Below are 26,513 nucleotides of genomic sequence, written 5' to 3' on the forward strand. Positions count from 1 at the left end.
GCTTCCATTTGCTGCCTGACTCCTGGAGGGCCAGTCTTCTGCCGAAGGTCTCCCTGTGTGGCGCTCTCCTCACGGGCCATGGACACTCTGGTCCCTCAGCCTTTTCTCTCTCTGCTTAATTTTGGATAACATGTTAGCTAGCTGTCTGTCACTTTGACAACATACCTGAGAACTCCACTTAAATGACAGTCACTCCTTGTTTTCTTTTCCTTGAAGCAGAGTTACTGCAGCCTAGGATCTCAACTCTGTAGCCCAAACTGAACTCATGGCAAACCTCCTACCTCAGACTCCCAAGTGCAGGGCTGAAAGATGTGAGCCCCACGCTTGGCTGAGAACCTAACAGAGGAAAGGTTTCTTTGGGCTCATGACTTTAGAGGGTTCAGTCCTTTGTGGCCATAGTGAGGCAGAGCAGAGCCTCCCAACAGCTGTGGAACAAAGCTGCTCACCTCATGACAGCCAGGCAGCAGAGAGCAAGCAAGTGGCTGAGGATAAGTTAGACACTCCTGTCCAGGGCATGAATGATGACTTCAGTGATCTACTTCATCCAAGTAGGTCATATTTCCTAAAGCTCACCACCTCTATCACATGACAAGCAGCTAGGACATGGCGGGGGGGGGGGCACAGGATGGGACATTTCAGATCCAAACCACAACAGACAGTGTCTGTTTTGACACCTCAAACTCACTCATTTTGTGTTGTTGAATCCACTGAATATATCTGTGTATTTTCACTTGCTCATGCAGCCTCCTACCAACAGCAGAAGCGTACTTCCTGTTAGCTGTTTCTGTCATTCTGGGTCCTCACTAGGGCTTCACTTTCTGCTTTTCTGAATGCTTTATCTTTTACTGGACAACAGACACTGGCTTTCATACTGGTGGCTATTGTACTGCGTTGTGTTCTATTGTGTAGTAAATTGTATTCTGATGCAAATTAAGATCCCCCAAATCAGAGGGCCTGACATTTTAGAGCGGTCCTGCACAGCTTTAAGCTAACTTAAGATAACTTAGCCACACCCAAGGACATATGAGTGAAGAGGCCTCTGCACTGGGACTAGAAATGCTCATTATTCCTAGCTCCTGGGAGCTCCAAGAACTGCTGTGCTTTCTCCTTTCACACTTTTTCTTCTTTGGTTACGGGTATTTTCTTTCACACTTGTGCAGGGCAGGCGAAGAGTGGAGGGAATCTCAGCAGCTGTCAGAAGGGCATGCTGCAACCAAGTCTCAGATTCTCAAGACCACACTTCCAGCCACGTTGCTTCCCTGAACTCCCGCTGGTGTCTCCTGAACTCAGCGAGGTCAGTCAGTAAGTTGGGGTAACTTCAGGCTCACATGTATGCTCTTTTCTAAGAGACCACAGTGTCTGAAAAACGAGGCTTAGTGTGTTCTATTCCAGCTGCTGAAAGCAGAAGGGTGGAGACAATTCCTGGCAGTCTTTCTTAATCAACAACAAAACATGGTATTTTTTCCCTGTTTCATCTTTTGATCTGGAATTCATTTCAAAGTAACAGTAAGGTTAGAAATCGTCCTCCGTACCCACTGGTTGCACTGCTATTGCCAGCAGGGGGCCCGGCACTAGGCTGTCAGCGCTCTCCTTCACCTGGAGGGCTGGTGCAGCTCGCGGGTGAGGTGCATGCACTGGGCCTTGGGCTTGGGCCTCAGAACCACAAAGTTGAACGAAAATAGGAGAGAGAGAGAAGGAAGACAGAAGGGGGAAAGCGAGAGGGAATGTTGGTTGTCCTTCAACCCGGAATTCTCCTTTACACTGGCCTTGCTCTTCATGACCTTGGTTTTAAGAGGACAGGCCAACCATGTGGCGGGTTGTCCTGTACTGCCTCAGGATGATCCCAGGCAGTGCATCTTTGGCTGGGAGAATGCAGGAGCGATTAATTGCTCTCACGCAGCTCACGTGGGAAGGATGTCTACTGGTACCGCTGGTGGTGATGTAAAATGTAAACAGCTAACAAATTACTCTTGACTGCAAAGTTAACTCTTTTCTTCCTTATAACTGATAAATGGTGTTAAGGGTATCCATTGGAACTGCATAAAAGTCTAACCTTCGTCTTATTCTTATCCACTTGTTTTAGTATAAATGGACTCTCTCTCCTCAATCAATTATAACACCAATGTACTTACCAACCTGAGATTTTCTAACACTACCATTTTCTCTGTTTATTAGCTGACATTCTAATCTAGGGCATTTTCTTTCTTCTCCCTTTGCAGTCCTCTCTTTCTTTGTCTCACGTATACTTGGAGGATCCTACATAATTCAGGGGGTCATAATCAAACCCTATTTACTGCTGAAGGGAAGCTTGGGGAGGCCAGACCACACATTAGCAGCTGAGAAGCCCATGTCCGCCTGGGCCCAGGGCAGGCTCAGCCTGGACCACGGCACGTCTGTGCTGAGACAAGCGCGTCGGGAGCTGCAGAAGCGGGTCGCCTCGCAGTGTCCCATGGCTGCTGGCTGTCCCACTGAGGTGCTACGAGCTGCCCACTGGGTGTTGTCACTCACTCCTTTCCCAGCTTACTCAGGCGAACACGAGTCTTTGCAAGGAGGAAGAGTGAGTGTCAGAGGCACACTCAGGCGGGGAGTGGGTTTCCAGCATGCTGCCATTCCCTAATGCCATGGCGCCAAGCCAAAGGCAGGCGAGCACGGAGCAGATGGAGTCCTGGCAAGGTCCCCGCTGTCCCTGCATTAGCAGCATCTGCTCATTACTCAGAACCTGCGCCTGCTTTATCTAATGCTCCAGGAGAAGCATTTGAGTTGATTCATTTCAGGACGGTAACGTGCAGCACAATTAGTGGTGAAATCAAACTGGAGGGGGGCCAGTGCTGACAATCAGAAACAAGGCAGAAGAAATATGAGGCCAGTGGGTTGGAATTCAGAAAATCACAACTGTGGATCACCTTGCCAAATCTCTACTCCCCAGGTGTGTGTGGGGTTCCTGCAGGGCACGGAGGAGGACAAGGAGGCAGGGAAGCTAAGTTCATCCCAGAAGATGGCATCTCCCCCCAGACAGGGTTCCTATTAGGGAGAAGTTGGCAATGACCAAAGGGGCCTGACAGCTACAGAACTTCACCTTGGCCCTGCCGCAAGGCTGGAGTTTATTGACACGCTTTATTATCTTAGTCTTCAGAGTGGCACCATTGCAGACCCAGCCAGGTCCACTACCCCTTTGCCATGTTCAGCCTAAGAATGCAGGTTCACTGCTGTTGGGAAGGTCAAGGGAAAAGTGTATACTTGATTATAGGAAAGACATGCACGACAGAGACTCAGACCTGCATTTCCTACCAAGCCAAGAGGAGCTTTAGAGGTCAAGGGTTTACTATAAGTAAGCAAGAAAGAAATGGAGGAAACTGGACATGGCAGGTGAGCACATGAAGACCCTAACCTGTCCCAAGAGGCATAAACTGCATCTACAACTTTCCCTGTCAGACTGATAAATGTTCACAAGGTGGAAGTACGAGTGAGCGAACAGGCACAGGCCACACCTGCTGGCAAGAGCGTGAAGCTGCACAACCTCACCTGCACTTGGCCCCTAACCTGGAGACCCTTCTTAGAGGACACTGCCGTCCCTGCCGTCCCTGCACTCACATGCAGTGCCATCTCTACAGAGCTTGTCACTACAGTGCTGTTTGCAAACAAGACCCGGTGCTTTTCAATGGACTGTTACATAGGTGTGAAAGAGGGTGTTTTTCCTAAAGGCATGTGGACAGTCTTTCAAGGTAAGTCACTACGTGAAAAGTCAAGGTGTAAGACAGTGTGAAGTAGTATGCTAGCTTTTGTAAACAGAAAACAGTGGGGAAGAATAAGCATAGATACTCATATCAATTGTCAGAGACAGTCATATCTATGACAAAATACTGGGAGAATACACAAAAACACTACACTCTGATTATGTTAGAATGAACTGGGGAAAGCAATTAAAACAGGATTTCTCCGTGTACAACTTCTGATGCTATCAATATAGATCAAAATTACTAAATTACAAAATACAATTTACTCACTTATGGATCTAAATATTAAAATCACATATATGCAAAAAAAAAAACCTGCCTTCTAGGGAAAACACAGACTGTCCACTGAAGAGATGGCTTAGCAGTTCAGGCGTTTGCCTGCAAAGCCAAAGGATTAAGGTTATGTGGGACCCAGGACCCACATAAGCCAGATGTACAAAGTGGCACATGCATCTGGAGTTCATTTGCAGTGGCAGTGGCTGGAGGTCCTGGTGTGCCTATCCCCTCTCTCTCTTTCTCTCAAATAAATAAATACATAAATTATATGTATTTTTTAAAAAGAATAAATGACAAAAGTATTTGAAACTCCCGTGACCAGGAGTCTTTTCTTTGCATGTCCATCAGGAATGTTAACAACCCAGAAGAACACCAGGTAAAGACAGGAACAAGCAATTTACAGACAAAACTCTGAAACAATGCAAAGTGTAACAGAAGGATGCTTTCGTCCACTTCTAGATGAAGAGAGGCAAGCAGAAGGAACAGCTCACTGCCCCACACACATGCGTCTTCAGGGAGGCTGGACACTGGCAAAACATTTCCCTTCAACCAGGCAGTGGCCAGTAACCTTGCCCTCTAAAGACCTGCACAAACCCCTCTGCTATCTGCTTAGTTATTGCTGTTAATAAAAGCAAACAGCTCCCATGCTCAGCAAGAGTCCTAGGAGATGAATTTCAGCACAGGCACTAAAGACTGCAAGCAATAGTATACAAGGCCAACAAGACATGTCATCAGGCTTGAAGGTCTCCAAAACGGGTGGTGGGGAGGGGAATGTGAGAGGACCTGGAGCTGGATGAAAGGAAGCAAGGCTGCGGCACTTTATACAGCTTTGCTGGTATGCGTGCTTGTGCATACCCAACGCCATGGCCGGGGCACAGAGGCAGAAGACAACCTGGGAGTGGGCCCTCTCCTTCCACCTGGTTTGAGACGTGGTCTCTTCTTTTCGCCTCTGGGAAAGCCAGACTGGCAGGCCCTCAGCTTCAGAATTCCCAACTCTGCCTCCCACTGCCGAAGGCATGTACATCTGGAGCCAAACGTCAGTCACCAGTCACCATGCAGAGCCATTAACCACAATTTACATTTTGTATAGTTTGGTTGCTTCAACTGTAAGTATAAAATTTTTATACCAAATACTTCAAGTATTATGCTTTGAAAATCATTTCCCAAAGAAAGCAGATTTGTTTCTACAAACATCATTCTCCAATATTTAAGTCCAACAATAGGGAGGAGGGGACAAAGACAATCTTAATCAGCAATAGGAATCTAGGGCCAGGGTGTAGCTCAGGGGCAGAGTGTATGCTTAGCATGTGCCAGGTTGTTGGTTTACTCCATAGCACCTAGTGCTTCTGTGTGTGCATACGTGCACACGTGTGTGTATGTAAGTACGTGTGCACCCAGCTAACAGCCTCTTTCAGCATCTTCTTAGCTGTACGGCAAGCTAATAAGACGCCATCAAGCCGGTGCACCTCCCTCCAGGAGCCCCGTGTCTGGTGTCGCATCAGCACCCGCGGCTTTGTGATCCCCCACAGACTCCAGCCGAGACTGCAGCTTCCCTGGGGAAGAACACTACCCATGGGCATGTTCACGTGTGCATGCCAGGTGGGTGCTACTGGACTGTACGACTCTAACCTAAAAGCCTCACGGCTTCCACATACGTGACTTGGAAGAGCCCGCACGCGTGCTGCCACTGCGCTGGGAGGCGCTACAAGTGGATGCCCAGCGCCTCAGGCGTGCTGGGCAAGCATGCGCAGCTGAGCTGCACCCCTGCCCCAACCCAGCCAAGCCTCCACTGGCTAGAAAGACATTAACTCATGAATGGTGTCCATGATCACCAAGCCAAAGAGTAACACTCATGCTTCCACACAAAGATCCCTGGACTTCAGCTCTAAAGTCAGCCTGCAAGTGGTATTCAGCTGTGAAACTCGTGTCAGCTACCTTAGTTTCATCCCTGAACTAAACGATTCCACCCTGCCTGAAGATCTTCTTGCCACACTGCCAGCATGAGCACCCTGAAACGCAGTGGTCCCACTCTTGGGTATGTGTAGAAACAAAGCTTCTCAAGATGCAATGCTCCCATACAACAGAGGTTAGGAGCACGAGCCCTGGTGGCTTGGCTAGTTTTGTTAGCTACAGGCTGTCAAGTCTTGCTGCACTTCTGTAAAGCAGACTGTTCTTACCTCACTCTGTAAACACACACACACACACACACACACACACTCACTCACTTCTCTTGGGGTCAGAGATAACACCTCAAGAACTCTGAATGCTATGTGACTGACAGGTCACTGACTTGTTTTTCCACAGGTATCTATGTCAACAGACTATCTGGCCATCCCCGTATCTCTATTCTTTTTGGAGCAGAGGCTACAGAAAAAGTAGGCCAAGTATATTTAATATTTTACACCAAACAAGTTATTTGCTTAAGATGGTTTGGCCAGCCTCACCATGCCTGGCACTGACACCCAGCCCGGTGGCTCCAGGAGGAATTAAACGCCAGTTTTAATGGGTGCCATGTTCCAATGCCTACTAATGCGCTGAGGGTTATTGGCCAACTTCTTCACATAAAGGCAGGAGGGAGCGTGTGTGTGAACGCGTGTGTGCCACGTGTCTATACGGAGGGATTGCAGGGGGAGCCGGCCACAGCTGCTTAATTTTTGTCAAGCGTTTTTTTTCTTACTAGGAAGGAGGGTTGCGGCTACTCACCATCCTCATAAGCTGCCACTGCCAGCGCGCTGTTTACCCTCACAAAGGAGACATATGGCTGCATTCCAGACTCATCCTCCTCATATTCCGACTCCAGGAAGGGGGCCACGTAGTCCCAGGTGCGGGTGTCCCACACCCTCACGTCCCCTGATGTGTATCTGGAAAAAAAGGACACACTTGGTTCCAAAATAGAACTGAAGAGAAAATGGAAGGCCTTCAAACAACAGAGGGACGAGAATTGGTCGGTGAGATGCCACTCCTGAGGCCCTGCTTGGATAACTGACTCCAACAGGGAGAATGTCAGTCGGATGACAGAAGGCTGTAGGCGGGTCACAGCACAACCATGACAACTTCAAACAAGAAAGCTGCGATAAGAAGCTGGGCACTGAGGTCGCCTTGCTTTCCTGCCACACTGTTGTAACCCATCTGTTACCACAGGCTCTCCCGCTCCAGAGACCAGAGCAGAGACACGGACAAAAGCAGCGCTCACACACAAGCACACATGCAACACAGCGAGAGGCTGCTGGGACACAAAGAAGCATGTCTACAGGCGTAAGCTTGCTAATACCTCACTCATGCCCCAGAGCCAACTGATTAAAGTCCCTAAAGACTAATTGATTTGCTGAAACAATTAAGTCTCGCCTGCAGCAGCCAGCCAGCCAATGCCACCCCCTCCATGCAAAGCTCTGGTCAGCATGCACGACACTCCTGGTTCTGCACTCACTCCTGCCAGTCGCACAGGTGACCATCCATCAGTGCAAGGAGGGCCAAGGCCTGCTCAGACACCAGGCCTGTAGCATGATGGGTGGCCAGCTGACAAGGTGGGGTACTGCAAAACTTTGATTGCATGTACAAAGCCCAGAAAAAGCACTTTTAGAGCCTCCTGTCAGGAAAAGCCCTCTTCACAAAGTCGGGAGACTTCAAAGCAGGTTGATCCACCCGAGGCCCTAGCCATGCTCCTTCAAGGTTCCACTGTAAAGCTGAACAAGAGCTCTCCTGAGGCCCTGGAATCCAGGACATGATGCATCTGTGAGGCAGCTCAGAAGACCAATCTTGGGTGAGGGGTCTTAAGGAAGCTTCAACTGTCAGGTTCATAAGGGTTTTGTTTGTAACAAAGAACAGCATTTTCCCAAACCTACAAAACTACAGTAGATGCACGTATCATGTAATCTACAGCTATCCTGTCACATCTTCCCAGGTAGGAGAGCTCAGCTCTCTATGTGCAGGACAGGGCCCACACAGCATGTGACATCACAGAGAAATGGGAGATGCTTCCTAACACTGGACTTCTGTCCCTGACTGACCATCGACCCCCTATAAATACAAATGCTCCTAACACAAGTGTCCTCAAACACGGCAATGTACGTCCCGGGGTGGACCCTGATGTCCCCCTAGCCAAAGCTCAGCCACAGGCTTGCAAGCTTTCTCCAAGATGTGGTCTGGGTCACCCTTCTTAATGAGGAGCCTTTTCAAAGACTCATCCCACTGCACAAGGCCACCAGGCCCAACTTCACACCATGAAATCCACTTGGGCTGTCTGCTAGAGTAAGCCCACTTGCTTTAGTCACAGAATTGTGAATGACATAATATGTTTGCATTCCTAGGTTAGGATTTTATTAAGGTTAAATTCTACGTAAAAGAAACCAGTCAATTCAGAAAGAAAAAGATAAAAAAGATGGTACCGACTGTGGTGGTTTGGTGCAGGTGTCCCCCATAAACTTAGGTGTTCTGAATGCTAGGTTCCCAGCTGATGGAGATTTGGTAATTAACGCCTCCTGGAAGCGGTGTATTGTTGGGGGCAGGCTTATGGGTGTTATAGCCAGTGTCCCCTTGCCAGTGTTTGGCACACTCTCCTGTACCTGTTGTCCACCTGATGTTGATGAGGGGGTGATGTCCACCCTCTGCTCATGCCATCATTTTTCCCTGCCATCATGGAGCTTCCCTTTGAGTCTATAAGCCAAAATAAACTCTTTCCTCCCACAAGCTGCTCTTGGTTGAGTGTTTCCTGCCAGCAGTGTGAATCTGACTGCAACACTAACCTTCATAAACACAAGAGTGTAAAAGAGGTTAGTGTTGGGGGAGGCGTGGTGTAAAAAAAAAGGGAACGAAAAAAGAAAAATAGAAAGAAAAAGAAAGAGAAAAAAAATAAAGGCAATGGGGGGGCAGAATGCCGAGGAAGAAAGCACATAACCAGGAAATGGGTGTCCTCCCACCAGCCCTGGAGTCTTCACGTAGCTCGCTGGACTTCCCTGAGGGCCACAGTGGGAGGAGCGTGCGGAGGACGGGCTCTTAGTTAGGACCAGAGCTCCAGCTCACCACCCCATTTAGGAGTCCTGAGGCAAAGCAATGACCAAAAAACCACAAGACAGAAAAAAATTCTCAACTTCTAAACCAGACAAATATAACCTGAGGGTTTCTCCTGACTGAAAAAGGGAGGAAAGTGGGTCCCACAGAGGACAGAACTGTATTGGTATCTAGAAGGAATCGGAGGCACGTTCCTTCCCTCAAGGAGGTTGTCCCACTCACTCTGCACATTAATAGAGAACTAGCTCCCAGCCTCAGTAGCCTCTCCCCAAATTCCTTACTCTTCTCAGGGGTATCGACCCCAGGACAAATGCCACAGCCCCTTCAGCACATTCTTATGCACCATACCCCAGCACCAAGCCTTCCTGTTCTCACTACTCCGGACCAAGTCTTGCTAGTTCTGGCTCCTGGGGCCTCCCCGCTGCAGTCAGGCCCGCACTCCAAACCCTCACCATTCCTGAGCTCAGGAGCCCTTCAGCAAACGCCGTGCTCCCCAGCCCTCTACTCTGGACCTTGTTCTGCTACAAGCTGCCGCGCCAGCAGCCTGGACATTCCTCATGGCCAGCATGTAGCAGTTACCAAGTGGCCCTCTCTCTAATCTCCTGTAAGTGCCTGGGGTCTGGGCCAGAGTGCGGTGCATAGCTCGGTGTCCAACCACAGTCAGTTACACTGGAACAGTGCTCCACAACCAAAAAGCCTGTATCAAGCCTCGCTTCTAAAGCTAACAGTGTATGACAGGCTGCCAACACACACACACACACACACACAAACACACACACTCTCCCTCTCTCTCTCTCTCCCCCCATCACATGAGCCAGCCTCCAGACAAGCTTCCTAATATTCCTACCTCTGAACCTCGGTCCATTCTCAGTCTCAGTGCACCCATCACCCCCACACTGCCCAGCCCAGGGGATTCCACCTACTGCAGCCAAAGTCACCTACAACACTTTCAAAGCACCAAGCACATCCAGAGTCCAACTGTCTGCAGCGGGAGCAGGAGTCAGTGTTTCCCACGAGCCCTGAGGTTTGAATGCCGAGTGCAAGCCTCCTCTCCCTGAAGGCTTGCTGACTCAGAACGTCCTTCACCTGAAGAATTAGCACTTATCCTTTACGTTCGATTTGTGTGAGCCTCATCTGCCCTCTTGGCTGTGAAGTCTTGTCACAGTACTATGTCTTCCACCACTGTGACTCACACACAGCTAATGCTAAGAGGAGTGATTGGAAAGCGGTGTCCAGAGGCAGCAGCCTCACAGTTTGGGTGGCACCTCAGTTATTCCCGTCACCAGTGGTGAGCAAGGCACCCGAAATGCACATGTCAAAAGGCATCAGACTTCTGTGTTTACTGCCAAATAGATTAATCCATATCTCTACAAGACATAACCTGGGGATGGAGGGATAGCTTAGCAGTTAAGGCATTTGCCTGCAAAGCCAAAGGACCCAGGTTCAATTCTCCAGGACCCACGTATGCCAGATGCACAAGGGGGTGCACACGTCTGGAGTTCATTTTAGTGGCTAGAGGCCCTGGCATGCCCATTCTCTCTCCCTCTCTCTCTCCCCCACTCTTTGTCTATCAAATGAATAAATAAAATAAAATATTTTAAAAAAAGAAAAAAAGACATAACCTAATTGTTTCTGGAAACATGGGATCTCCACAGACAACCATTGAAATGAACTGTTCCTAAAGGCCAAAGAGCATGGGAATCAAATAAAGGTTTTGCTTGAAAACTGCCTTGGAAGGTAAAAGTATGAAAGCCTTCCTCTTTCACGGAAGGGAACACAGAATTCATCTGCATTTCAGCAGGAGCTGCAAGATTACCTGGCAGCAAAGCTCTGAAGCTTAACATGGTAGACAGCAAGGGTAACAGGACTCGACATGAACTTGCACTAAAGGCACAACATGTTCATAATAGAGAAGATGGGCTGCAGCAGAGGTGCCTGGAAGGAACGTAAATGTGATCGAAACATGCTGCCGGCCCCAGCAGGGAAGCTGGAGCAGACATCAAATGGAGGCAGGCAAAGCTGATTTTCTGCAAGGCGGCTCAATGACAAATCCAACCAGTTGGGCAGCACAATTTCTGCCTCTGGACCTCGGCATCAGGACAGTGTACAAATGTGGCTGTCCTGCTTTGGACATGGGCGTCAGGGCGAGGACAAGCGCGGCAGTCCTGCTCTGGCCATGGGCGTCAGGACAAAGTACAAGCGCGGCTGTCCTGCTCTGGACATGGGTGATGGGCGTCAGGGCGAGGACAAGCGCGGCTGTCCTGCTGTCCCGCAGCACCGGGGCCATCTCTCCTGTGTGTAAGTGTGCAGAGCTCCTAGTCTAGTCTCTGGTCCTCATGGTTATTGCTCTTGCCCGTGTGTGTGTGTGCGCGCGAACGCACGCGCACACACGAAATGCAAGTATGACCTCTATGCTTACACATGAAGAAAGAGGCCTCCAAAGGCTGTGAGGGGCAGAGACTCAGTGAGACTGTGTGTTTCTCAGTCTTTCAGTTTGATAAGATAGCACTCACCTCTAAATAAATAGGTCAGTGACCATAGCTGACTTTTTGCAGAAAGAATGGCACAAAAGCCTCTCCCAAGCTCGGCAAGCCAGAGCAGTTGCCTACTTAAAATGATTTACTACCAAAGAGCTTTCATTAACCCACATACTTCCAACAGCACACTATTTATTTGGACTCAGACGCAGAAGAAAAGGAAGACATACTGGAGCAGCCCTTCTTTCCTCCCTCCTTCTTTTCCTTCTCTTCTCCCTCCCTTTCTTTTTTTTTTTTTTTTTTTTTTTTTTTTTTTTTTTTTTTGGTTTTTCGAGGTAGGGTCTCACTCTGGCTCAGGCTGACCTGGAATTCACTATGTAGTCTCTCAGGGTAGCCTCAAACTCACGGCGATCCTCCTACCTCTGCCTCCCGAGTGCTGGGATTAAAGGCGTGCGCCACCACGCCCGGCTCTCCCTTTCTTTTTTTCCCCCTTTCTCCCTTCCTGCCTCAGCTTCCCCGGCCGGCTCTTACTCACTTAGCAAATGTGAGTGCTCTTCTGAACAGGCTGGGGAGGGGTGCTGATTAAAAATTGCTGAGCAGTGAGGTTATGTGACTTAGTCACGGTCTCAGGGAATGTCTGAGTAGCACAGTTGGGACCAGCATGTGTCTCCAAGTCTTCCTCAATCTTCTGGAAAGCCAACAGGTCACCCCAGTTCCTGAGATGATGATGTCTGTAAAGAAAGACTGCTTAACAAGTCACCTCTGTTGGGGTCAGGAGCACACATTGAAGGAAGGGATAGGGATGAGGAAAAAGTGGATGCCTACAAGCCTGTGCTGAGGACTGAAGCTGTTTCCATTCTATTCACAGGAAAAAAAAAATGTTGTGGTAGATTATTGGTGACCAAGGCTGGTTCAGAGTGAGGAGGACCGGCTCCCCACCACACAGAGTATTCCTGTCAGCAGTCTGTTATCTTTCCAGACTGGGTGAAAAGTTTCTTCTTAGGAGAAAGCAAGGCCAGTGCTGGGCCTGTCCTACCCGAGGTATCTGTCCCTGGTGTTAAGGGGTCCTGCTCTTTCCCACCTCAGCATCACCCACACTGTTCTGTAATGGCCAGTGGTTACAGCCCCTCCCCATCTACCGAGTCCTCGTGAGCAGGCTGTGAGGCACCTGTCCATGCCCAGCGGCGCCTGGACAAAGCATCTTCTGACTTCCACCCAAAAGGGGCTGAAGGCCTGATGTCTCAGCAGGGGCCCCAAAGGTGCAGCACCCACAAGCTAAGACATATTTATGTCCTTAGCATGTAGAGGTTTGAAGAACTCTTCACTAGCTCCATATTTTTTCTGTCATGCCAAAGACTACAAACACACAAATAAGCAGCAAAAGAATTTACTATTTTCTATGAAACATGACTGTGTCATATTTGCAATTAACAAAATGAACTCGACTAGGCCTGCAGTGCAGACGTTCTGTGGAAATGCACTGCAGCAAACCACATCAATTGAAGATAATGAACATCTTAATGGACCTTACGAGATACACGCTGCACACTTAAAACTGCTCTCCATACATCTTGGTTAATCACAATCAATAGAGCCAGAGTCGGTGATGATTATGCAGTTACTATAGTGGTGGCCCTTCCCACCATCCCTTGGGGAAGCAGAGATGGATAAATGCAGTCATGAGTTCACCAGTATTTATTAAGGATATTCTGGGGCTCCTTCATTACAGACATAATAAACGCAATGCCCTCCTCGACTCGCTTATCAAAACCTTACCTCAGACTTACTTACTAGAAGAGCATGGGCACTTCACAACAGAAAATAAATAAATAAATTTCTAAGTCTTTTTAAAAAGAGGGCCTGAGTGGTGAATAATTGACTTCCTTGTGGGAAGCAGTCCAGAGGCGTAATAAGCAGCAGCACAAATTACATGAAGAAGCCTGTAAGGAAAACTGCCCAGAAGTTTTTGGAGAGGAGGAAGCTGGAAAGTGTGTCTACAGTTAAGCGTAGTGTGGGTGACATTTATCTACCACCACTCTGTACTGATAAAGCCTCTGCTATCTCAAGAGCCTCACAGTAATGCACAGGATTATCTATTTCTCATACATTCACAGGAAACCAACAGAGTTACAAACACCATCCTTGAGAACTTCAGATTCTTAGCAGAAAACATCTTAAAATCTAGGGCAAATACATGACTTCAGACAGGAGCCTCTTAATATTTTGACATGATGCACAGCCAATGTAGGCATATTTTCAATCACTGGGGAAAGTGGAGGAAATCATGCCTTTGAACGGGGTAGTTTAAGTTGCCTACAACAAGCATGTCCATCTAAAATGACCTTTTCTAACACTCCCTTGCTGTAAAATAATGACACAAATGTAACTGTTGGAGTGCCACCACACCAATTATGATAACTGGAGATTCAGACACAAGTCCAATCAGAAGCTCCAGGTTTTTCTTCGCATCCACAGGTGAATGGAAACCCTCTCCACTCTGATGCGCAGGTTGTGTGGACAGATAGAAAGAGCTGATGGTGATTTTTAAAAAGTGTGCACCAGGTCACACCTGCAGCTGAAGTGACAGCGAGAGTTCACCAGCTGCCAGAGAGAGGTGTGGCTTTTTGCTGCACATTTGCTTAGGCACAACTGCCTCCAAGGGAGTGAGACAAAATGGGACTCTGAATACTTTTAGGGTAGGAAAGGAAGAGAGCTAACGTTTTACAATATGAACTGATATAGTTAGTTCTCCCTCCAGCCTGGATACTTGGGCACTGTTTCTTCCAGCAAAGGCAGGAACTGTGTGAGAAGCAGCCTGCAGCCATGGGAAACAGGAGAGAGAACACCTGGGCACACTCAAAAAAACCCTCCACATATAAAGAGGCTTGATATCTTCTAATCCAAAAGTGGAGAAAGTGCCCCTCTAATGACAATAGAAAAGCATGTCTTTATGTACACTGAAATGCTTCAAACACGTGATGTGAGTGACAGCAAGAAGGGAGCTTACTGCAAACCACCATCACACTCCTGGGCATCCGATGAAAGCTTTGTGGTGAGCTAATAGCTTAATGGTAGCAGAGCTGGCACAGGGCCTCCAAGGAGCCCAGGCTCGACGTTTACCCCCAGGCTCTACCTGCAAGGCTCTCCTGCACTACCTACAACAGACTCCGGCCCCATGCTTGGATCTTGGGTCTTGTGTAATGACCTTTTCTGAACTCATGATGTCATCTGTTTGCATTCTTAACTCCCAGACTGCCACTGGGGAGAAGAATGGTCCAAAAGCATCACTTTTCCTCCTATTATTTTTCCTCAGTCACACAGACACACACACACACAATTTTAACTCTTTTCTCTTTCGTCCCCTTGTACTAGGGATAGAACACTAAACTACCACTAAACTTCACCCTACTCCCAACATATGCTTTTAAGTACATTCTAAAACTGTAAGTTGTCACCATATATATACACATACATACATATATGCATGTATGTATGTATATATACATATATATAAGTTTTTTTTTTTTAAAAAAAAAAAAGAAGGGTAAGCTGGGGATGGTGGCACACACCTTTAAGCCCAACTCTTGGGAGGCAGAAGTAGGAAGATCACCATGAATTCAAGGTCACCCTGACACTATGTAGTGGATTCCAGGTCAGCCTGGCCTAGAGTGAGATCCTACCTTGAAAAACCAAAAAGCAAAGCAAAAAAAAAAGAGGGGTAACCAAAACATTTTCTGATCTCTTATTACTAAGCATTGTCTACAGATCTTCCAATATGAAGGAAAACAACACACGTGAAGCCTTTCCAGGAGGGATGACAACCAGATTACACAGAAAATGCAAATAGGACAGCAGGCTCTGAACAGACAGCGGGCTCTGCCAGGGTGGCCAGGCCTTTATCTGTATACACTGGTTGTGTCTCAACACAATTCCTACCCTGCCTCCCACCAAATGGGAACTTTCAGCTGGAAAAGCAGATCTGTTGCTAGTTCCAACTAAGAGCTTCCCCTGGTACATGCACCTCCTGGGATGCCACTATCACAGCCGAGTGACCAAGCCCTCAGACATAGGCAGGGCTGCCCCACCCCCTGCCCTTAGGTGCAAAGTCTCCATTCCACACACACTTTCCTACATGGTTCCAGTGCTGGGACTTGGGCAGGCTCTACAGGTACAAGCTCACAGGGGATGGAGTTAACAAGAGTGAACACTGCCAAGAGGCTCAGAAAAGATCACTGGTTCACAAACCAGGAAATCATTAGTAGCTTTTGAAATGTTATTTCTAGCACTGACAGGATGGAGGGAGGTATATTTAGAAGCAAATTTGTAAGATAGTTTGGTACTTCAAGTCACAAAGTTATACTGGAAAAAACCTGTGGGCTAGAAGGCATTTTAAAAGCTTCTTGGGGCACACTCTCCTGTTGCTGTGGTCCACCTTATGTTGGCCAGGGGGTGATGTCCACCCTCTGCTCATGCCATCGTTTTCCCCTGCCATCGTGAAGCTTCCCCTCAAGCCTGTAAGCCAAAATAAAACTCTTTTTCCCAGAAGCTGCTCTTGGTTGGGTGATTTCTACCAGCAATGCGAACCGGACTGCAACAGTACTGAGGAGTGGGATTGCTGCTGGACACCTGACTGTGTGGCTTTGGCCTTTTGGAGCTGGTTTTCAAGAGGAATGTGGGAGGATTTGAAACCTTGGCCTAAGAGACGCCTTGCAGTGCTGTAAGTACAGCTTGATGGACTATTCTGGTCTGAGCTGCAAGACCTGAATGCAGTAAGAACTATGGACTGTGAGGTTTGGCTTATGAGGGTGAGAAAGAGCTTTGCTTGGACTGGGCTAGCAGTTTGTGTGAGAAGCTTGCTCTTGTGCCCATGTCCTGAGAAGTTGTGCAGGGCTGCTTTGCGTAGAAATGAACTGGTGTGAGCAGAGGGATATGGCACAGAAAGAAAAATCTTTGGGTGAATTGTTCCCTGTTAAGCTGAAACTGAGATATTACAACCTTTGAGACTGGGCTAGCTGAGCTGTGCTGGGGCAACAAGAAGAATGTAGACTCTTTTGAAGGGGCCTGAGTGCTCAAGGAGTCCTGTTCTTCAAAGTCTGCTTTAATCCCCCCCTGGATTAACAAATTGGCACCCTACCTGGTATCGTGGAATATAAGAAATGCTGGAAAGAGGGTCATTGAGTTTGCAACATGGTCTTGTTTTGGAAATGGCCATGGGCAGTTTGAAGTGGGTTTGCTGGTTGCCTGCATAGAGACCCCATAAGGATGAACCGTGGCTTGCAGTGGAGATGCCGGGACTATGAGATGGCTGCCAAGGAGCTGCTGGTCCTGATGAAGTTCCCAGGACTGTGAGTAGCCTAGCTGGAGGGGCGGAATTGGAATGCCAGAGACTCGTTGCTGGTTAGAATTATCAGACTTGAAGATTTGTCACTGGCTACAGTTGTTGGACTTGAAGCTACAGTTTGATATTTGCCCTGGTTGTTTTAAATCTTGTATTGGTTGAATGTTTCTTTGCTATGCCCAATGCCATCTATTGCAGTGTGAATATTTATTCTGTGCCATTATGGGTTTTTTGAGGTTATTTTTTGGTATTATGGCTCAGTTAAAAGATCTTGGACTCTGGGGACGTATGAACATCACTGGAATTGATAAAAACTATGGGGACTTTTAAAGTTAGAAGAATACACTGCATTTTACATCATGTATGGTTATCAGTTTATGGGGGCCAGGGATGGAATGTGGTGGTTTGATTCAGGTGTCCCCCATAAACTTAGGTGTTAGGAATGCTAGCTCCCCAACTAATGGAGACTTGGGAATTAATGCTTCCTGGAGGAAGTGTATCGTTGGGGACGGGCTTATGGGCTTTATAGCCAGTTTCCCCATGCCAGTGTTTGGCACACTGTCCTGTTGCTATGGTCCACCTTATGTTGGCCAGGGGGTGATGTCCACCCTCTGCTCATGCCATCATTTTCCCCTGCCGTCGTGGAGCTTCCCCTCAAGCCTGTAAACCAAAATAAAACTTTTTCCCAGGAAAAAAAAAAAAAAAAAAAAGCTTCTTGGGCTGATGAGATGGCCTAGTGGTTAAGGTATTTCCCTGCAAAGCCTAAAGACCCAAGTCCCATTCCCCAGTACACACATAAGCCAGATGCACAAGATGGTGCATGTGTCTGGAGTTAATTTACAGTGGCTGGAGGCCCTGGAGCACCTATTCTATCTGCCTCTTCTGCTTTTTCTCTCTCTCTCAAATTAATTAATTAATTAATTTAAAAAAATAAAAGTTTCTTAATTTAAAAAAATTGTTTTGTTGTTCATTCTTATTTATTTATTTGAGATTGACAGAGAGAGAGAAAGAGAGAGAGAGAGAGAGAGAGAATGGGCACGCCAGGGCCTCCAGCCACTGCATACGAACTCCAGATGCATGCATCCCTTTTTGCATCTGGCTAACGTGGGTCGTGGGGAACCGAGCCTCGAACCGGGGTCCTTAGGCTTCACAGGCAAGGGCTTAACCGCTAAGCCATCTCTCCAGCCGAAAAGTTTCTTAATTTGAAAGACCATAAAAATTCTTTCTTCTAAGTTCAATAATTCCACTTATGGGATTCAAGCCTAAGAAAATAGGACCACAAGAATAAAAGTAAAACAAACTCTAATTCCATACACTTATGCGGAATTCAAAGTTTCTACAACAGCTTATATTTTATATTTTTCCCAAGATAAGATCTCGCTCTCGTTCTCACCCAGACTGACCTGGAATTCACTATGTAGTCTCACAGTAGCCTCAAACTCATAGCAATCCTCCTATCTCTGCCTCCTGAGTGCTGGGATTAATGGCGTGCAACATCACACTTGGCTGTTTTATCACTTTTTAAAAATATTTTTATTTTTATGAGAGAGAGGCAGACATAGTAAGAGTATATGGGTACACCAAGGACTCCTGCCATTGCAAAAAAATTCCAGACACATGTGCCACTTTGTACATCTGACTTTATGTGGGTATTGGAGAGTTGAACCCAGGTTGTCAGACTTTATAAGCAAGCACCTTGAACCACTGAGACATCTCTCCAGCCCCTGTTTTATAACCTTTAAATATCTCTAGTACTGTGGGCTGGAGAGATGGCTTAGCGGTTAAGCGCTTGCCTGTGAAGCCTAAGGACCCCGGTTCGAGGCTCGGTTCCCCAGGTCCCACGTTAGCCAGATGCACAAGGGGGCGCACGCGTCTGGAGTTCGTTTGCAGAGGCTGGAAGCCCTGGCGCACCCATTCTCTCTTTCCCCCTCTATCTGTCTTTCTCTCTGTCTCTCTCACTCTCAAATAAATAAATAAAAAATGAACAAAAAAATTAAAAAAAAAATATCTCTAGTACTGAAAAAGGAAAATCTGCAAACCTCTCAACATACAATATTTATAACAACATGATCCAACTGTGTGCCACAAATCCACCCATCGGCCAACAACAAGCCCGTACACAACTGGGGTCCTCTGATATTATAGGGCCTACTGTTACCCTGTCAGTCTTAGTCTCTGTATTTGTATTATGTAACATCATGGTACAGGACAGGTATGTCTATCCCATGGCTCTGCGACTTCACCGCCGCCAACACATCTCCAAAGTCCCTTGATGGTTTAAACTACATGATTTTAAGCTGGAATAACTATGAAGCTAGATAAAATTTAAAAAATGAGCATTTCTTATTCGCAAACAGAATACAAGAATATATCAAAAAGATCATTCACCCTGAACAAATAGGCTTTATCCCAGAGATGCAGGGATGGTTCAATATACACAAATCTATAAATGTAATACATTATATAAATGGATTGAAGGACAAAAATTACATGATCATCTCATTAGACACAGAGAGTGTTTGACAAAATCCAACATCCCTTCATGATAAAAGTCCTACAGAGACTTGGAATAGAAGAAACATATCTCAATATTATAAAGGCTATTTATGACAATCCTACAGCCAACATATTACTAAATGGGGAAAAACTGGAAACTTTTCCACTAAAATCAAGAACAAGAAAAGGGTGTCCACTGTCCCCACTTTTATTTAATATAGTTCTGGAAGTCTTAGCCATAGCAATAAGGCAAGAGACACACATAAAAGGGATGCAAATTGGAAAGGAAGAGATCAAGTTATCATTATTTGCAGGTGACATGATTCTATACATAAAGGACCCTAAAGACTCCACTAGCAAACTGTTAGAGCCGATAAAAACCTACAGCCATGTAGCAGGATAAAAAATAAATACACAGAAATCAGTAGCCTTCATATATGCTAACAACAAACACACAGAGGATGAAATCAGAGAATCACTACCATTCACAATTGCATCGAAAAAAAATTAAGTACCCTGGAATAAACGTAACCAAGGAAGTAAAGAAACTCTACAATGAGAACGTTAAAACACTCAAAAGAGAAATGGCAAAAGACACTAGAAAGTGGAAAAACATCCCTTGCTCCTGGATTGGAAGAATCAATATTGTGAAAAAGGTAATCTTACCAAAAGCAATCTATACATTTAATGCAATCTCTATCAAAATTCCTAAGGCATTCTTCATGGAAATAGAAAAAACAATCCAAAAATTCATTTGGGATCACAAAAAAAACTTGAATATCTAAAATAATACTGAGCAACAAAAATAAGGCTGGTGATATCACCATACCTGATTTTAACCTATACTACAGAGCCATAGTAACAAAAACAGCGTGGTACTGGCAGAAAAGCAGACATGTAGATCAGTGGAACAGAATAGAGGACCCAGATGTAAGTCCAGGTAGCTATAGCCACCTGACATTTGATAAAAATGCCAAAAATACTCATTGGAGAAAAGACAGCCTCTTCAGCAAATGGTGCTGGGAAAACTGGATATATATCTGTAGAAGGATGAAAATAGATTCTTCCCTCTCTCCATGCACAAGAATTAAGTACAAATGGACTAAAGACCTGAACATCAGACCTGAAACTCTGAAACTGCTAAAGGAAACCTTTCAACATATTGGTCTTGGCAAAGACTTTCTGAATACAACCCTAATTGCTCAGGCAATAAAACCACAGATTAACCACTGGGACCTCATGAAATTACAAAGATTTTGCACTGCAAAGGACACTGTGAATAAAGCAAAGAGGCAACCTACAGAATGGGAAAAAAATCTTTGCCAGCTATATATCTGCTATAATAATATCTAGAATATTATTATAATAATATCTAGGATATTAATATCTAGGATAGACAAAGAACTCAAAAAGTTAACTAATAAGGAATCAAACAAGCCAATAAAAAAATGGGCTATGGAGCTAAATAGAGAGTTCTCAAAAGAAGAAATACAAATGGCATATAAGCATCTAAAAAATGTTCTATGTCACTAGTCATCAGGGAAATGCAGATTAAAACTACATTGAGATTCCATCTCATTCCTGCCAGATTGGCTAACATCATGAAAACACATCATAAATGTTGGTGGGGATGTGGAAAAAGAGGAACCCTTCTACACTGTTGGTGGGAATGCAATCTGGTCCAGCCATTGTGGAAATCAGTGTGGAGGTTCCTAAAACAGCTAAAGATTGATCTACCATATGACCCAGCTATACCATTCCTAGGCATATATCCTAAGGACTGATCTCATTTCCTTAGAAGTACATGCTCAACTATGTTTATTGCTGCTCAATTTATAATAGCTGGGAAATGGAACCAGCCCAGATGTGCCTCAACTGATGAGTAGATAATGAAGATAAGGCACATTTATACAATGGAGTTCTACTCAGCGGTAAAGAAAAATGAAGTTATGACATTTGCAGAAAAATGGATGGATCTGGAAAGGATTATACTAAGCCCAGAAAGCCAAACGCCAAATGTTCTCCCTCATATGTGGATCCTAGCTACAGACGATTGGGCTTCTGCGTGAGAAGGAAAAAACTCAGTAGCAGAGGACAGTAAGTTAAAAAGGAGATATAAAGGGAAGAGAAAGTAAGGGAGGAGGGTACTTAATAGGTTGGTATTGTATATATGTAAGTAGAATGATTGAAATGGGGAGGGGATATGATGGAGAATGGAATTTCAAAGGGGAAAGTGGGGGGGAGGGTATTACCATGGGATGTTTTTATAGTCATGGAAAATGTTAATAAAAATTGAGAAAAAATAAACAAATAATGAGCATTTCTCTGTTTTCCCACAGAATAAGGAGTGGATGACTGAAGGAGAAAGCAGTGTCTATATTAAATTTTAGGGCTTACTCCATACAAAATAGTATATAAACACCACAGAACATTTAATGGAATAGTCATGCTGCATTGTAGAAGACACTTACAATTTACTGCAGAGAAAACTTCATGGTTAAAAGGTCAAGCCGGACGTGATGGCACACGACTTTAATCCCAGCACTTGAGAGGCAGAGGTAGGAGGATCACTGTGACTTCGAGGCCACCCTTGAGACTACATAGTGAATTCCTGGTCAGCCTGAGCAAGAGTGAGACCCTACCTCGAAAAACCAAAAAAAAAAAAAAAAAAAAAAAAAAAAGGTCAAAAGTTGGGCTGGAGAGATGGCTTGGCGGTTAAGGCGCATGCCTACGAAGCCTAAGGACCCAGGTTCCAGGTTCCATTCTCCAGGTCCCATGTAAGCCAGATGCACAAGGTGGTGCATGTGTCTGTCTGGAGTTTGTTTGTGGTGGCTGAAGGCCCTGGGGCACCCAATTCTCTTTCTCTGTGCCTCTGTCTTTCTCTCTCATATAAATAAATAAAAATAAATACTTCAAAAAGGTCAAAAGTTATTTCTATAGTTATTTAAAAGTAACTACATTAAAAGGTGAGCATGGAGGCACACACCTTTAATCCCAGCACTCGGGAGGCAGAGGTAGGAGGATCGTTGCGAGTATGAGGCCACCCTGAGACTACATAGTGAATTCCGGGTTAGAGTGAAACCTTATGTTGGGGGGGGTGGGGGGGGAATAACTACACAAAACAAAAATGTCTAGATAAAATGATAAGGCCACAGGACCAACTACTTTGTGTGCAGCAGATAATCACCTCTCTGGGGTCATGAAGAGCAGGCACTGGGAGGGGCTGGTCACAGGCAAGTTCTCTAGAACCTCCTGGAAGAGACTCTGGGAATGGGGACTGGGTTTCTTTATGGGAGGAAACATGTTTTGGAATTAGTGCTGTGAGCTGCACAGCCTTGTGAATTTACCAAAAATTGCTGTATTATATATTTCCAAAGATGAATGTCATGATATATGTATCTCAATTTCTAACTAGAATGGTGTGGGGGACACGCAAGGTGCGCTCCGTGAGTTAGGAGGAGAAAGCGAGGGTAGCGACACTCATGAGGCAGGAAGGGAAGCAAGACGCAAGGCTAGAGCAGCAGAGGGCGAGAGCTTGAGGGCTGCTGTCTGCGCCGCGGGAAGCCTGCTCAGGTGAGCCAGGGGGCTCGGCACCAGACAGGAGTTCATGAGTGAATGGCTACTTCAAGTTTGCTCTGATGTCGTGTGAAAGAGGAGTAAGGAAGAAACACGACTAGGTCAAGCCTGTGTCTAACTGTCTGCCATCAAAGTCAGGCCAAGCCAGACCCCAAACCAAGAACACTTACAGAGCATGGAAAAGGTGAGAAGTGAGAGATTTTTAAAAAATATTTTTTATTTACTTATTTGAGAAAGAGAGAGAGAGAGAGAGAGAGAGAATGGGTGTGCCAGGGTCTCCAGACACTGCAAATGAACTCCAAATTCATGTGTCTTCTTGTGCATCTGGCTTACGTGGGTCCTGGGGAATACAACCTGGGTCCTTTGGCTTTGCAGGCAAGTCCCTTAACCGCTAAGCCATCTTCTCCAGCCCACGAAAAGTGAAAGACTTTATAAATCTTTGCTTTTGAGTTGTATGAAATATCTTTCATAGGCTGCAAAGCAACACTGGCTCATAGTACCATGAAACCAGACCTCCGAAGAGGCTCTACTTGTTTAAAAAAGGGAGAGGAAAAGCAGCACATGAGAAAGCAAGGCGAGGTGGCACTGTCTCTTTAAGAAGCTCCTTGGAGATGCATAACTGTAGAAAGCCTGGAGAATACAACATCGATTGGGAATGAGGTAACCACAAACACCACTGTCTCAAATGAAAAGGGATTCAAGAGCTGACCCAGAAAACAAGCATCGTAACCACTAGATAAAATTTTAATGATAAACACAAGATGATCTGCATACAAGCAAGACTGAAGATCTCATGCTAAGCATCACCACGCGGGCCTCTGGGCCTCTCACAAAGAGGGGCTTGAGGAGCCTCTCTGACCCTCAGCTCAAGTTTCAGGCAATCGATCCCAGAACACTGCATCGCTCAGCTTCAGGTGGCCTAATCTGTGGCGCTGAGCAGATCCCCAGGGAAAGAGAAGCAGGAGAGGTGCCTGGCAGCTGGTCTGAGAGCCGCCAGCTGGCCTGCCTCTCCTTTTGGCGCTCCACATGCAGAGAAGACACTCCTAGCTGCCTTTGAAGAGGGAAGTGTCTCCTGCAGTTCTGATCCATGCAGTCGCAGCCTCCTGGGCTCCAGCGTCTTCTTACCCCTGAGGCAGAGCCTCAGAGTCCAGCATGGTCTGTTTACCATGGATCCTCAGACATGAAGGGTGGGGACATCTTGCACATCAGGAGTGTGGAGGTCCACGTAGCAACCCCGAGGCTGACAGCCTAATGCCATACTGGCAAACAGAACACCAGACTGCTGGTCTGTTCAGTCTTAGAAGCTGAGTTCTCCACCAAAAAATACATTAATTAATTGTAGCCAGGGATGCTAAAGAGAAATGTCCCTCCTGGGCAGATCTTGTTTAAAACAAATCATTTTTCATTGTCCGGCCTACCATCAAATATTTAAATGCTCTATTTAGAATTTCAGTTCAAACAGTGCTCTGTAAGGAATACTACTTGAAGGGAAAATTGTTTTGAAAGAAAAAGACTCACTAACCACTGTTTAGGTCCAAGGTTCATTTTTACTTCTGGTCTCTTGTAGGCAGGACCCTCCTTGATGTGGCTCCCCAAAAGCCATTCGGGACTTGGAAGTTGAAGGGTTCTGGTCTTGCTCTCTAGCATACCACTCCAGACTGCAGAAGTGTACAATTGGAAGTGTGTGGTCTGAGATGCTAGTTCAAGATACCTTCCTGACCCTAAAAGAAAACTGATCTATGATACATTAAGGAAGTACATAAATAGATTCTATAGTAAAATATGAAGAATTCAAGAAAGTGGTTTTTGGAACAGAAGCCAAAGGAATTTATAGAAGCTAAAATTATAACTTCTCAGCCAGAGAGGCACACAGGAGGAGGAGGAGCTAGACAAGCCTAGATACACACTATGTCATGGAAGGGAGATGAGGTAGCCATGGCCCATTCTTGTGAAAAGAGAATTACACCAGGAGCTGTCTATGGCAGCACTTGGGGTTCTTGCCTGACTTCTGTGTGTCTGTTTGCCATAACAAAAGTCTACCTGGCAGGCCACAGGGCTGACCTGAACACTGGGGAAGGTGGGCTGGGACAAACGGATGACACCTGTCCGCCCCACCCAGTGCCTGCTGCAGAGCCCTAAGGCAGGAGGAGGTGTGCCCATCTAAGAGCGGCCCTGAGGCAGGAGGAGGTGTGCCCATCTAAGAGCAGCCCTGAGGCAGGAGGAGGTGTGCCCATCTAAGAGCGGCCCTGAGGCAGGAGGAGGTGTGCCCATCTAAGAGCAGCCCTGAGGCAGGAGGAGGTGTGCCCATCTAGTTGTGACTGTAGCGCTGGTGCTTCTGCACAGGCTGCTGGACGACAAGCGTGACGTGTAAGTGGTTTGCTTACCCAGCGATGACCACGCCATCGTGAGAATGCACATCACACAACACCGCATCGGGAACGTGCTCCAGCTGGCTCACGGCGCCCTTGCGGGTCTGCGTAAGGAAAAGGGGGCCGTTATACTACTCTTCAGTAGCGCAAAGACAAAGCACATGGCTCTCACCATGATTTTCCATGGCACGGGTGGCACTCAAGTTATCTGAGCATTCAAGAGGGCAGAATAGGACTGGAGAGATGGCTCAGTGTTTAAGGCACTTGCCTGCAAAGCCTAAAGACCAAGGTTTGATTCCCTAGTACCCACATAAAGCCAGATGCACAAGGTGGCACATGCATCTGGAGTTCGCTCACAGTGGCTACAGGCCCTGCCAACCCATTCTCTCTCTAATAAAAAAATATTTTTAAAAAGCAAACAAAATGACTGCAGTACATTAAGCATGCCCAAGTCACCAAACACACTAGAGCCACTAAGCTAGGATGCGAATGAGGTGCTGGCCCTGTCCTCAGAGATCACTGAAAGGGACACGTGTCACTGGGAGCCACACTCCAGAGTAGGCTGGTGTAATTGCTGATACATGCAGGACCTGGGAGGTATGTATTCAGTAGAGAACATATTCAGTACTGTTAAGCAACTAGTAAAAGAACTCAGAATAAAATGAAAAAACTAGCAAATAGAAAAAGGGTGGGATGGGAAAATAGAGAAGAAATGACAACATTTCTGAGTGAAAGATCAGAAGTTTCAAGGAAACAGTCTTTGACAAAAACCCTAACCCTGAACTTAGTTTGCTTTGAGCAGGAGAACTGGGTGGGGTATGGCCAAGGGGGAGATGCAAATGTGTTTGCCACTATGTGCTCTTTTACGACTTTGGAGTTATTGCTCTGTGATCACTTAGTATTGATTTTAAAAATATTAATTATTTTTAAGACAAAAATGGGAACCTGAAGGGATAAGTGGGAAAGAGCAAGACAGTTAAGCTGAAAGGCAAGCATGAACCAAGGTCCAGGAGTACCGAGCCGTCTGACTGTCAGCTCTGCTGGTCTGGCATGAGAACTGAAATAGTATGTAGTAAGTACCATGGCCAGCTCTTGCCCCACAGCAAGTATACAGTTAGTGGTAGCTACTATAATTACTTACATGTTAGGTTATGACTGGGGCTGAGGAGATGGCTTAGTGGTTAAAGGCGCATGATTATTTATATGGTTAGGAAAGAGACAATGGTATTCATTCTGTTAA

The 26,513-nt window shown here is 46.2% G+C and overlaps 1 protein-coding gene across 1 annotated transcript in view; it reads right to left on the reverse strand.

Annotated features, from left to right (window-relative positions):
- Fbxw8 (F-box and WD repeat domain containing 8) overlaps window positions 1–26,513 on the reverse strand; it is a 120,975-nt gene that overhangs the window by 53,967 nt on the left and 40,495 nt on the right. The window contains exons 4-5 of the mRNA XM_045132304.1: window positions 25,289–25,377; window positions 6,714–6,871 (exon numbers count right to left, since the gene is read on the reverse strand). Coding sequence (XP_044988239.1) covers window positions 6,714–6,871; window positions 25,289–25,377 — 247 coding nt within the window. The remainder of the gene's footprint in view (window positions 1–6,713; window positions 6,872–25,288; window positions 25,378–26,513) is intronic.

Source organism: Jaculus jaculus, chromosome 13 (assembly GCF_020740685.1).
Source record: "Jaculus jaculus isolate mJacJac1 chromosome 13, mJacJac1.mat.Y.cur, whole genome shotgun sequence".
Lineage (NCBI taxonomy): Eukaryota > Metazoa > Chordata > Mammalia > Rodentia > Dipodidae > Jaculus > Jaculus jaculus.